This window comes from Schistocerca americana, chromosome 7 (genome assembly GCF_021461395.2).
Source record: "Schistocerca americana isolate TAMUIC-IGC-003095 chromosome 7, iqSchAmer2.1, whole genome shotgun sequence".
NCBI classification, from domain to species: Eukaryota; Metazoa; Arthropoda; class Insecta; order Orthoptera; family Acrididae; genus Schistocerca; species Schistocerca americana.
In genome coordinates this window covers 36206500-36221046 of record NC_060125.1, presented here as the reverse complement: position 1 = coordinate 36221046, position 14547 = coordinate 36206500, and the positions used below count along the sequence as shown (strand labels likewise).

The window sequence follows — 14547 nt, the reverse complement described above, 5'->3', positions numbered from 1 at the left end:
CAAACTACAGATGCCTATATGAACAAGATCATATTAAATATACACACACACACTGCAGAGCCCCCTTTAAAGTTTGATCACCCATACTCTAAGCGAATGAGAAGCTGCCTCTGGCCCTTTTTCAAATAGTGTTTTCTAACACGCTTTTGCACACTGCTGAGCATTTCGTCTTTCTGCCGCGACTTCGAAGTCATTGTCTGATTCTAAACAGACATTAACACGGACTGATGCACGGCCTCTCACAGGAAACTATAACTTGCACCTTGTAAATCACAGTCTTACAGTCGATAGCGTAACATTGGATGATTTTAAATAAAGGACAGCCACAACACAAGGAAAATATAAGAGCCTGCTGGCGCTGTAGCGACTTCCCTCGAAAGTGATTGACCATCTATACATTTAAACTCATATGTCGCAGTGACCGAATAGTTTATAACTCTGCATTCCATTTCTAGTGATTGTTCATTTTGCACACTAGTACAGGATCACCGTTTTCAGTGCTAGCAACCCTGGAAGTTGCGGTCCATCAACCAAAATTTGTCCCCCAACTCAAGCAAGCATTGTCAGTCAATCATTACGTCATACCCAATGCACAGATGCGATGAATGAGACACCACCGATCTACAGTAATATTAGCCATCACAGCTGATATCGCGAAAAATTTTACAGTCCAACACTGGCCAATCATGTGACAGCTTGTTTTCTTAATTTCGGTATCATAGCTAAACCATACATCCTCTACTTTGCAAGTATCACTGCGACCATTCATAGATGACTGCTCAGCACGCCCATTCAGACTTAATTGTCGAACACATAAAGACGATTAAATTATACCAGACAATGCTATACATATTTCTAAGACCTCACACATAGTACTCTATCAATCCCTCTGCATATGGCGGTCACAGAGCTATCTAGTCCTCATATGGTAAAAGACCATCCTCACCTCGGCATTGACCTACCTACCCCGCAACATCGCTACCCAATTATTCCTCAACCGAGGAGACGAATACAGCTACACTCCACCTCTCTTGACTGAATAGAGCTTTTCTAGTCCAAACCCATCCAAGTGCACCTCATTTCTCGAAATGTAACCAAGTCTTGGAGCTTAGCACACCATATCGATCTATAGTAACAGATCTCAAAGTGCCTTAATTTAATAGCATACAGTTAAGAAGAAGAAGAAGAACGGAGCGATATTTATACACAAAGTAGTTCGACAGATTTTTAAGCAAATCATCCAATCTATCATGTGTAAAGTATTGTTCTAGAGTCCACGATCGGTGCATCGAAGGTTTCGGTAGGAGAGAGAGAGTGAGAGAGAGAGAGAACATAAACACACATACACTCCTAAGACTAGAACGTTCAGCACTTAAAAACGGGCAATAACCTTAGATCGCTTACTTTTCCATCCTGTCGGACGTACATCCTTCTCCCCGGTCACCCTACGCTGAGCTATCTCTACCCCAATCGTAAAACTATTCCTTTCTATGATACGAGCCCAATATAGCCCTGTGGAGACGTTTAGTGCCCAATGATCACAACAGATCATGAGTCAGAAATAATACTATTACTCCACCAGGTCTATATAAAAAATGATGGTTATTAGCAGCTGGTACATCCTACAAGCAAACAGATACGTATAACAGCAGCGTCCAACATGTGAAAATTACAAGTCATCCCTGAGGCGCCGCTCGCCGCCTACCTAGCGCGCTGGCCATGGGGGTGTGCGGGCACTGCTGGTAGCTAGACGTCAGCCGCCAGGAAGCTGACGATGGAGCGGGCTCAGCCGGCCGCGCGTACGTCAGCTGCGCTCTGGAGTTTCGCTGTGTGAGCTTGGAGACGTCAGTTGGGACACACCTGCATGCCCGTAATGCCTGAAATAAAGAGTCATTTTACATGTATTTACAGAAGGCTATGTCCGTCACATGTATGGAGGGCGTGTGACGCAAGCGGGACGGCGGCGCAGCGATTGTTCAGTTATTACGCGCGTTTGAGAGCGAGTCAATTAGCGGGCATTCTAGTGCGGTTCAAACGTGCTGTTATATGGTCATGGCGGATCCCACTGTCGAGCAAACTTTGCCGTCAAAAGTGTAGCACTGCGTTCACGCTCGCACAGGGACACGTGATGGTCGGTGAGTGGTCGGCGTCGACAGGTTTGAGCGTGGCGCCAGAAGTGTGGCAGCGAACGGTCGACCGTTGTGTGATTCAGCTCCGAGGGAGACAATTTTGGCGGGAAACGTGCGGAGGCGACGAATACACGTGGTGAGCCGACAAGGGGCCGCTGTGACGTCAAACACGACAAGTCCTAGCGTGTCCAGCGAAAACATGTTTACGACGTGGGAGCGATCGCTGGGCTCGCCCCCCACGTTAGTGCCCGGCCACCTCACGTGACAGGCATAGGCAGTGTCTCCGCGCGCTGGCCAGGGGTGGCGAGAATTTGAAGTAATTCAGTTGGAGCGCGGACGTCGTGGTGACTGCACTGCGATATCAAAGATGTGTGTGCTGACTGTGTTGGAGAACAAGTGATGAACGTACTGCTCGAAATAAAGTCTTCAGTCCCTTCCCCCCTGCAAAATCGAAGGACGTGACTTACGTTACTATAAGAGCAGATTATTATTTGACGTGATTATGATAGACTACCAGTGACAAAAGCTAAGTGAGGAAGAAAGTTCGTACGTGTGATCAATTATGGTGTTGGGATTTGAACTCGTGATAGATTTTTGTTATGGATGTAAGAAAAATTACTTCCTCGCCGAGAAAATGGGCCATCTAGAATAAATTATAAATGATAATAATACATAGAAGTACAGTTTTCGAGACATTATCGTGTTGGAATTTGAATTTGGCGCAATTTTCTAGTGGATGCAGGCCTATAATAAATAATAATAATAATAATAATAATAATAATAAATTATAATGAATGATAATAAATGATAATGAATGATAATAAATGACAATGAATAATAATGAATGTTAATAAATGATAATGAATAATAATAAACAAAAGTAAGGTTTTGCAGCCATTATTGTGTTGGAATTTGAATTTGGATGAAATGTTCTAGTGGAGGCAGGTCAATAGTAATAAATAATAATAATAAATGATAATAAATAATAATAAATGGTAATAAATAATAATAAATGATAATGAATGTTAATGAATGATAATATCATAATAAAGATAAGTATGGTTTTTGCATGCATTATCCTGTTGGAATTCAAACTTCCCGCCATTTTTTCTTGTGAAGGCTTAGGTTAGTGGGCATAGCACAATTGGTCTATTTTCCCGCCAAAATTCAAACTTCCCGCCATTTTTTCTTGAGGTTAGGTTAGTGGATGTAGCACAATTGGCCTATTTTCCCGCCAAAAGCCGCCATCTTGGATAACGTAATGCGATGTTGCCAAGGCTACATTCCGCCATCTTGGATGACGTCATCGCCGCCATCTTGAATAAATTTGGCAACAATGTAGCGTGTCTTGTCGCATAGGTTGTCCGTCTACTTGCGCAGTCCATGCTGACGTTAGTCTGGTGTACAGTATTTCAACACGTTCTATGCTGGCATATTGTGACCTTTCTGGAGACCGAAAATCTCGTCAGTTGAAATCAACAACGATTCTGCATAGAACGGTAGCGTTAAACACGGTTCGTTCTTTTGTCCACGAGACACGGATGCCAGTTGATACCGCCGACAAGGTAGATGCCGTGTTCTTTGAAGGCATTCGATAGAGATCTGCAGAGTGGCATAATGCACAATTTACGAGAGTACATAATATCAGAACAGTTCTAGAACTGACTTGAAGAGTTGCTAGCAAACAGAGCACAGTGTGTTGTTCTTAACGAAGAGAAATTTTCAGACGCAAAAAACAGGTTCTGTCACGCCCCAACAGAGTTTTATAAAACCGTAACAATGCTAGAAAATTGTAGCGAAATGTATTAAGACATGCAGACGATCGACATTGGGCAGCTAAAAACTAAACTCCGCCTGAACAGGCCATGAAGTCCTATCAGAGAGGATTGATATAGGAAATAGAGAATATCCGAGAAGGAGCAGCGCATTTTGTCACAGGTTCGTTTAGCAATCGCGAAAACGTCACAGAATGCTAATTCAATTCCAGTGACAGACACTGCAAAAGAGGCGTTCACTGTGTGGTTTGTTCCTAAAGTTCTGAGAGCGTACATTCGTAGAAGAGTCAACCAATAACTTGGTTTCACCTACATGTGTCTCGGAAAAGAACCATGGAGAACGTTTGCGGCTGCCTGTGAAACCACGGCAGTACCGCAGGCGTGCACCTTTTCGTCCGGGTGGGGAGAGATCGGGACTGCGTGGAGAACGCGCAAGGCTTTCCCAGCGAAACTTCTGCAGCGTTGTCGAAATCTTGGTGTACGTCATAGCAGGTAAATGCAAACATTTCTCCATGAATGCATTGACAGTCTTGTCTCGCAGTAGAATAAATTTATTAACCTAGATTGCGATTACTTTTGAAATATAAACAGTGTACTTACCTTTTTGCATCTGTATAATTTTCGTTTCCATGTGACTTATAATTTGCCTCTGGTGAACCACCGCTATAAGGGCCTGAAAAAAATTAGCAGGTAAATTTAAATTAAGACTCATAATTGGTTCCCCAGAGTATGCATCTGGCTGAGTGCTCCGGCAGCCGCTAACGACCAAAGAACGCCAAATAACGAAACAAAGCAAAATAACGTCTCAGCTTCACACAGTAATTAAAACGGCTGCACATACTGTGAATTGACTGAAAGTAAAATAGTTTCTTTTTAGTTCATTTTGTACAGGAAACGACTGACCACTGGATTAATAACAAACTGTTGTATACTCTTCCAATAACGCTACAGGCACTACTCATCGTAGTACGTAAGAACTTACGAGCAATCTTTAAAAATAAATAAATTATAACTGTACTAGCTCTAGCGAAAACATATATCGGTCTGTCCACGACGATTAGGAGGCAAGGAATGACTGACACGATTTTTTTATTTCTCCGAGACAACAACGAGTTGTGTGTTCGTTCCATTTGGGCCATTTTACTGCGCCTCCTCGGCATACAACATGGAACCCGTCCCGGACATTCTTTGCCGATTACATGAAACAACTGGACCGTTACAAAGGTAAGATTAGAGAGTACCACGAATCGTTGTGCGAAAGTATCCTTCACAACACAATGGAAGAAGGAAGGAAGGAAGAACAGAGCATAACACCCCGTCGACAACGATATCATTAGAGACAGAGCACAAACTCGGATTAAAGAAGGATGAGGAAGGAAATCAGCTGAAAGGAACCATCGCAGCATTTGCTCTAAGTGATTAAGGAAGTCACAGATCAGCTTATTCAGGATAGCAGAACGCGGATTTGAACCTTCATCCTCTCGAACGCGCGTTCAGAGTTCTAACCACTGCCCTACCTCGCTCGGTTACACACCGAAAGGTGGCCTGCGAAGTATGCAATATGTAAACGAAACCGTTTACAACGTACCACAGTGGTCTATGTGTAGTCGAAACGATCAGTTTGATAAAGAACACTTGGGTCTATCAAATAGGGGAAATAACGTCAAGTTAGTCTACAAAAGCAACTTAACTACGGCGCCTGCATGCCGTGCGAGATTTTCAATGTCCACTCGCTCTTTTACGTCACTGACTTAGTCGGCTATTTCGTTAACATTATTAATTTTAACTTTCCAGTGAAAGTAATGAAAGCAAAAGACTTTTGTAGACGTTATGCACAAAATAATTACATTTACATCTACATATATAGACATACTCCGCAAAGCACCATATGGTGCATGGCAGAGGGTACCTTGTATCACTACTAGTCATTCCCGTTCCTGTTCCTCTCGTAGATAGAGCGACAAAAAGACGATGGTTTATATGCCTCCATGTGAGCCCTAATTTATCTTATCTGCGAGGTCCTTACGTGAAATACACTCCTGGAAATTGAAATAAGAACACCGTGAATTCATTGTCCCAGGAAGAGGAAACTTTATTGACACATTCCTGGGGTCAGATACATCACATGATCACACTGACAGAACCACAGGCACATAGACACAGGCAACAGAGCATGCACAATGTCGGCACTAGTACAGTGTATATCCACCTTTCGCAGCAATGCAGGCTGCTATTCTCCCATGGAGACGATCGTAGAGATGCTGGATGTAGTCCTGTGGAACGGCTTGCCATGCCATTTCCACCTGGCGCCTCAGTTGGACCAGCGTTCGTGCTGGACGTGCAGACCGCGTGAGACGACGCTTCATCCAGTCCCAAACATGCTCAATGGGGGACAGATCCGGAGATCTTGCTGGCCAGGGTAGTTGACTTACACCTTCTAGAGCACGTTGGGTGGCACGGGATACATGCGGACGTGCATTGTCCTGTTGGAACAGCAAGTTCCCTTGCCGGTCTAGGAATGGTAGAACGATGGGTTCGATGACGGTTTGGATGTACCGTGCACTATTCAGTGTCCCCTCGACGATCACCGGTGGTGTACGGCCAGTGTAGGAGATCGCTCCCCACACCATGATGCCGGGTGTTGGCCCTGTGTGCCTCGGTCGTATGCAGTCCTGATTGTGGCGCTCACCTGCACGGCGCCAAACACGTATACGACCATCATTGGCACCAAGGCAGAAGCGACTCTCATCGCTGAAGACGACACGTCTCCATTCGTCCCTCCATTCACGCCTGTCGCGACACCACTGGAGGCGGGCTGCACGATGTTGGGGCGTGAGCGGAAGACGGCCTAACGGTGTGCGGGACCGTAGCCCAGCTTCATGGAGACGGTTGCGAATGGTCCTCGCCGATACCCCAGGAGCAACAGTGTCCCTAATTTGCTGGGAAGTGGCGGTGCGGTCCCCTACGGCACTGCGTAGGATCCTACGGTCTTGGCGTGCATCCGTGCGTCGCTGCGGTCCGGTCCGAGGTCGACGGGCACGTGCACCTTCCGCCGACCACTGGCGACAACATCGATGTACTGTGGAGACCTCACGCCCCACGTGTTGAGCAATTCGGCGGTACGTCCACCCGGCCTCCCGCATGCCCACTATACGCCCTCGCTCAAAGTCCGTCAACTGCACATACGGTTCACGTCCACGCTGTCGCGGCATGCTAGCAGTGTTGAAGATTGCGATGGAGCTCCGTATGCCACGGCAAACTGGCTGACACTGACGGCGGCGGTGCACAAATGCTGCGCAGCTAGCGCCATTCGACGGCCAACACCGCGGTTCCTGGTGTGTCCGCTGTGCCGTGCGTGTGATCATTGCTTGTACAGCCCTCTCGCAGTGTCCGGAGCAAGTATGGTGGGTCTGACACACCGGTGTCAATGTGCTCTTTTTCCATTTCCAGGAGTGTATATGCTAGTGGTAGTAGGATCATTCTGCAGTCAACTTTAAATGCCGGTTCTCTCAATAGTGTTTCGCGAAAAGGATGTCGTCTTCCCTCCACGGATTGCCATTGGTGTGTACGAAGCATTTCCGCAATACTCGCTGCAGATTGAACCTACCGGTAACAAATCTAGCAGCACGTCTCTCAATTGCTTCGATGTCTTCCTTTAATCCGCCCAGATGGCGATCCCAAACAGTCGAATAGTACTCAAGAAATGGTCTCACTAGTATTCCATACGTGGTCTCCTTTACAGATGTATCACACTTTCTTGAATCTCTCTCAAACTCGACTGTTCGGTTTCTCTACTACACTTCTTAAATGCTCATCTTGTTTCATATCGCTGTGCAATGTTACGCCTAGATTTTGTACATTTAGAGTAAGCTGCCATTGATCACACCGCCTAGAAATTTTGTCCAGTTCGTCTTCTATCATCCTACGGTCACTCAATGACGACACGCCCCCTACACCACAGTTACAACAGCAAAAAGCCGCAGACGCTATTCGTCAAGCCATTTATGTATTTAGAGAATAAGAACGATCGTATTACTCTTCCCTGTGACACTCCTGAGGACACCGTTGTCTAGAAGGCTTCGTGCCACTCACGTGTCTGAAAACCTAATCCGTACGCTCGGACCTTCGTTAACAATTTGCAGTGGCGGAACGTGTCAAACGCTTTCCGGAAATCTAGGTATATGGAATTTTTCTGTTCCCCTCCATCCATGGTTAGCAGGGTATCATACGAGAAAAGAGAGTGCAATCTGATTTTCGCACGGAACGATGCTTTCCAAATCGATGCTAATTGCGAACAGGAACTTTTCTGCTTCAAGGAAATGCATTATATTCGAAATGAGAAAATGTTCTAGAGTTCTGCAGCAAACCGAAGTTAAAGACATCAGTCTATAATTTTGCGGGTCGTCGTTTTATCCTTCTTATATACAGGAGTCGCCTTCGATTCTCTTGGGACTTGACTTTAGATGATAAATTGGCGATAAATGGAAGCTAAGCAAGGGGCCAACGCTGCGTAATACTCTCTATCAAACCGCACTGGGTTTTCATCCGAATCTGACGACTTACTCGTTTCCAGCTCTTTCAGTTACTTCTCTGCGCCAGGGATGCCTGTTACTATATTCTTCATACGGGGGTCTTTGCGAAGTCAAACGACGGTATCTTTGCACTATCCGCCTATGTGAACGATTTCATTTAAAGCTTCAGTTTTCCTTTTGCTAACTTTTACAGTCACACCAGCCTGGTCACGGGTGGCAGGATAAAATCCTTCGACCAGCTTAGTGATTTTAAATGGACCAGAATTTCCTCAGGTTCTCTGCAAGATCGTTTGGTAAGGTATGATCGGTGGTAGTTGTCCGGGTCGTGCACAGATCTTTTTGCAGACGCAAAGATTTCTGCCAACTTATGTCGGTCGTTATTTGTAAGGCTCTTTAAACCATATCCACTTACTCGGCACATACTACTACAGAGTGCGATTTACAATTCGTTTAAACTTTGCCATAATTCCTCTACGTCCATCTTATTGGGATAATACAAAATTGTTAAGGCTTTCGTGGCCACTTGTTGACAAACTGCCTATTGGCTTCTGTCTCGGGTTCTTCGGCCGACGTTCATCTAATGATTTTTCTCCCGTTTCGCCAGCACGAGTGGCTGGCATTGTCAAAGCTTCACCCTCCATTGCCGGCAATTAGATGAACGTCGGCCGAAGAACCCGAGACAGAAGCCAATAGGCAGTTTATTGGGATAAATTATGTCCATTCATTGCCTAACTGGCACGACAGCAAGTGCTTAGCTGATTTTTCTAGCAAAAATTCTCTCCTAGCCTTCTTCTTGGATTTAAAACTTTAGTAAGCATGGTGAGGCCCTTTTCACGACTACAACGCTAAAATATTTACACAGTTCGCGGGAATCGTGTTCAACAATACTTCACAAGACTGCCTGCCCGTACCACCTACAGTGATTCCAAAGACGTCTGAGTCTACTATACTCGGTAGGTTAAAGTCGCCTCCAATTAATATTGCATGATCTGGGTATTTCTGCGCTACTGAACACAGTTTTTCTTTGAATGATTCTAAAACTGCTGCGGCGGAATCCGATGATTCACTTGAGCCCATCTGGACCCGTTAAAAGCGTCCGTATAAATTCACAGTCAGAGTCAATTTCGACCTCGATAGACACAATATTTTTGTCGGTTTCAATGAACATTCTCTGTGGTGTCTAATCTGTCTTTTCGGAATACATTCAGTACCTTACTAAATATTTGGGAGCCATCTGCTTCTTGTTTCAGCCAGCTCTCGGGTCTGAGAGTAATTTCAGCGCGACAATTTCCCTGGAGGACAGTAAGCTTAGGAACTTCGTTACTAATACTTCGACAATTTACTGATAACATTTTGACAGTCAAAATGTCTTTACTTTCCACGCGGTCTCATTTCAGTCTCTGCGTACTGACTGGCGAGCTTTCACGCACTTAAGCTCGCGGACCACAACGCTCCCTGCGCATAAAGTCACAACTATATCTTTCGTAATGTTAATGTTTATGGGGTAACGCACTGATGTGAATGGCCGCCCTTTCCCAGCACAACACGGCAACAAATTATGCCTCAAAACATACGTGTTTGAGAGAACATTCATTCTATTTTCACCCCACCTACTGATGTTTATATTTATGTACGCGTCATGAACATTGTATCCTTACTTACTACGTTTTATAATAACTGCCTGAAACATTTCCGTTGCAAAATTTTACAAAACTGATAAAAAAGAAACACTGTTCACGACACGTAAATAAGTATTGATATCTGAAGGTGCGCAGTAAGATATCCTGAATGTCATCATGGAAAAATGAACCCCAACGAAAGCAATTAATTGCAGTTAATTCATTATAAATTACCTTCAGTTTCAACAGTTGCAGTATTCTGATACGCACAAGACCTATTTACTAATATTAAGAAGAAAAATAATAGAAAAACAAAATACAACCAAGAGATAGGCAACCCTAGTCGACAAATCATTAGGAGTGACTTTACACTTTTCGTCCGCCGGCCGCGGAAGAAACCCGTCGCGGGCCGGTTGTAGTGCGTGTCTGACCTATAAGGGGGAGTGCTACAATTCTTCATTCTATAACGCACGTCCAGAAATCTGCAGCCAAAAACGTCACAGAATCGACGGAGTCTGGTTGAGACCCTTCACTCGGCTCCAACCCAAGGGGCTGTATCAGTTCGGGAACGATGCTGTAAATTGCAAGCTCCACTTGCAACCCGCGAGCAAGGTCAGCAGCCTTCACGTCTTCCACCAGCCGCCCGTATGGACTGAGCTTAACCCTTAAGAAGCACCGTAGTTGCTCATTAAGAACGACAGCCAAACAAAATGACTTAATTGTTAATTCTACGCAGGTAAAATTCAAAATATTTTGAGGTAATTTTCCGCAAGCGTCAACTTTACATTCTGTTAATGCGAGAACAAGGAATTTGTAATATACAAGGGCGATTTTAGCAAAATGTCACGCGGCGCGCATGCGCTGTAGCTTACCTTTTGTAGGCCAGTTTGAGGCTGTCTACTTGCCTTGATAAACCATAAGTGTCTTAGCGGTAAGCATGCGACAGCATGCGTACCTAATACGTCCAAAAACGCCGTGCCTAAAAACGGGATTTTCCGATGCTGGTTCTGTTGGTGATAAAAGTGTTTTCGATATCCCTTGGGCTAGGGACCTTTTGTATACCCAACAGAAGGATCGTCTTAGTATCACTATCCTCAATTACAGGGTCAAAGCGTGAATTTTATACAAATTGCTTAGGCAAATGGAGCAAATCTGTTGGTTCTTTCAGCATTTTATATTGTCTACGCCGGTCTTGATAGGACTTATGGAGGCGCCATTAGTTCACGGGTGGAAAACCGCAGAAGAGGCCTGTTTTACTATATTTTCGCCGTCATCAGATGATCAATACCCAGGCGATGGTTGCATACGGTTATGCACAGCGAATGGCTGAAAGTTTTTATAAGATCCCGGTCTCAAAGAATATTGAAAATTTTCTTGATATCTTTATCCATTTCCAAGATTCAGAGGTTCAAAGTTACCCTACTTCTATATGTAAAATCCGGTTTGTCGCGAAATGTATATAATAAATAACCGCAGCAAATTGTTCAAATTTTAACACTATATTCCCTAGACATTTGTCTAAAAGACACAAAACACTTTATCCGTTATCGAGAAACACCACAAAAATTTGTTTTTTGGATAGCAAAACTCAGCCGCGGTTACCGAGAAGGCTTTTGTCTTTCTTTTCTTACTAGTTACCTCTGCTTTCCTCTACAGTTTTTACCCTCTAAAGTTCCCTCTAGTGCCATGAAAGTTATTTCCTGATGCCTTAACAGATGTCCTATCATCCTGCCCCTTCTTTTTGTTAGTGTTTTCCATAAATACCTTTTCTCTCCGATTCTGCGCAGAACCTTCTCATTCCTTACCTTTCAGACCACCAAATTTTCAACAGCCGTCTGTAGTACCACATCTCAAATGCTTCGATTGCCTTCTGATCCTATTTTCCCACAGTCTGTGTTTCACAACCATACAAGACTGTGATCCAAACGTACATTCTCAGAAATTTCCTCCTCAGATTAAGACTTATGTTTGATTCTGGTAGACTTCTCTTGGCCAGAAATTCCCTTTCTGCCGATGATAGTCTGCTTTTTATGTCGTCCTTGCTGCGGCTGTCACGGGTTATTTTGCTGCCTCGCGTACCTTCGTATACTTCGTGAACACCCACCCTCGTGTTAAGATTCTCGCTTTTCTCATTTCTGCTGCACCTTATTACTTTCGTCTTTCTTCGATTTACTCTCAATGCATATTCTGTACTCATTAGACTGTTCATTCCATTCAGCAGATCCTACGATTCTTCGTCACTTTCGCTGAGGATATAAATCTCATCAGCAGATCCTATCATTACTATTATTTCACGTTGAATTTTAATTCCCCTCTCGAACCTTTCTTTTATTTCCACCATTGCTTCTTCAACGTATAGATTAAATAGTATGAGCGAAAGGTTAGATCCCTGTCTTACACCCTTTTTAATCCGAGCACTTCGTTCTCGGTCTCCCACTCTTATGATCCCCTTTCGGCTTTTGTACATGTTGTACATTACTCGTCTTCTGCTATAGCTCATCCCCATTTTCCTCAGAATTTCGAACATGTTGCACAATCTGACATTGTCGAAAGCTTTTTCCAGGTCGACAAACCCTATGACGGTAGCAGACAGTAGTTGTGTTATAGAAAGAGCGAAGGAGGCATTGATTTCAATATGGGTAAATAAGAGGTACGCAATGGCAGTCGAGCATAGCTGACAGTGACAGAACAGTACTAGAAAAAGTGATAGCAGGAGTGCCGGGAGGTGGGCTGAAGTACAAACAGAAAATGACAGAGAAAGTGGAAGTGGGTGGGAGTCAGTGATACTGAGAGACAGAATATATGACAATCACAACGAATAAGAGAGAGATAGTGACAGTGAAGAGAGACGGCAGCTGTAAGAAGGAAGGAATGAGATATTAGCAGTAAGAGAGAGCAGGAGAGAGACAGCGACAGTGGGAGGATGCTGCAAGAGGACAGAACGAAGGGGTGTGTGATTGTGACACGGGAGACAATAACAGAGAGAGACACAGAGGGATAATGATAGTGAGTTGGGCCTAATGAGTGAGGGAGAAAGGGAAACTGGTAGTGGCCGGTTACCAACGACTAAGACCGATGGACTACTGATTGTGAGTGAGTTACAGTTAGGGGAAGCTCGTGTGAGTGACGGACGAGTTGCATCTTATAAAGAGCGCGAATATGTTCGCGTGTCAAAATTTCTGGGAAAATTTCCAAAGGTGCCGAGGAATGTAGAATGAGGCAGCTGGTACCCCACTTTTCATTCAGAGTCTTTTAAATAAAGGGGAACATATTCGCATTTTTTGTGTTCCGATAGAAGCATTTATTCGCCGGTATCGATGCGTTCGTCTCGACTCGACCTACACCACCGCGGTACGTCGGAAACAGTTGTCGTTTACACATTGTAGATGTAGATGGTGACTCCAGTTGCTCTGCAGATGTAATTACCGAAAATTTTTGTTTCGAGCGGTTACACGAAAGTGCAGAAATGTCCGTCGTTACTCTGATTCGTACTCGTTTCTGTGCAATAGGTAGCAGCGTGGGCGACGCCGAGGAAGAGGTGGAGGTGTACAGCGCGCTCGACTACAAGGACTACCGCGGGGACTCCCCTTGCGTGAGTGAGCAGGACCTGGCGCGGCTGAGCGCCATCGACCAGGTCGCGCTGGAGAAGCTGCAGGAGCTGGACCGGCTGACGTCGAAGCTGCAGAGAGACTCGCGGGACCTGCGCGAGCTGCAGGACCGCCTGCTGCTGGACACGCCGGCCGGGTCGGCGCTCGCCGAGGAGAAGGCCGCCGCCGCCGCCGCCGCCGCCGCCGCCGCCGCCGCCGCCGGCGGCGACACCAGCGTCATCGACCAGCAGCTGCGCCAGATCTACGTGGACGCCGACCTGGACGGCTGGAGCTGCCTGTCCGACCTGGGCAAGTCGCGCTCCAGCTCGCGCCTCTCCACCGACAGTGGCACCACCGACCCGGAGGTGGCGGCTGCGCTGCGCTCGGCCGGCGCCGCCCCCGTGTCCGCGCCCTCGCCGCGGGCCTCGCCCCGGCCGCACCGCCGCCTCTACTCCGACGTGGCGCCGCCGCGGTACGACTACGACAAGCTGCCGTCGCCGGCGGGCAGCCTGCGCACGCGGCAGGACGGCTACGTGGGCGGGTCGACGCCGCCGCCGCCCCCTCCGCCGCCGGCGCCGTCGGGCCAGCGCGGACAGCTGGACCTGGACCTGTCGGCGACGCCCAGCCCGTCGCCTTCGAGCCCGCCACCCCCAGCGCCGCCGGACCACTTCCCTCTGCCCGGCAAAGACACCCTATCTTCCGCCGCGTCCTCGAGACCGCCTCCACCCGGGAGCCCGGCGCCGTTCGTGGCTCCCAAATCTGCGTCAATTACTTCTCTCTCTTCCGAGCTGCAGCAGCAGCAGCAGCAGGGTAGGCTCAGTCCGAGGACGCCGCACTCCCCAAAGTCGCCGCGAATGTCTCCAAAAAATGTGCTCAAGTTGTCTTCGTCTTCGTCGTCGGCCGCG

The 14547-nt window shown here is 46.3% G+C and overlaps 1 protein-coding gene across 1 annotated transcript in view; it reads left to right on the top strand.

Moving 5' to 3' along the window:
* The window catches only part of LOC124622251 (protein unc-13 homolog C), a gene marked incomplete at its 5' end in the record, with an annotated part of 692708 nt that overhangs the window by 16120 nt on the left and 662041 nt on the right, over positions 1-14547 (top strand). The window contains one exon of the mRNA XM_047147909.1: positions 13565-14534. Within this exon, the coding sequence (XP_047003865.1) occupies positions 13565-14534 (970 nt within the window). The remainder of the gene's footprint in view (positions 1-13564; positions 14535-14547) is intronic.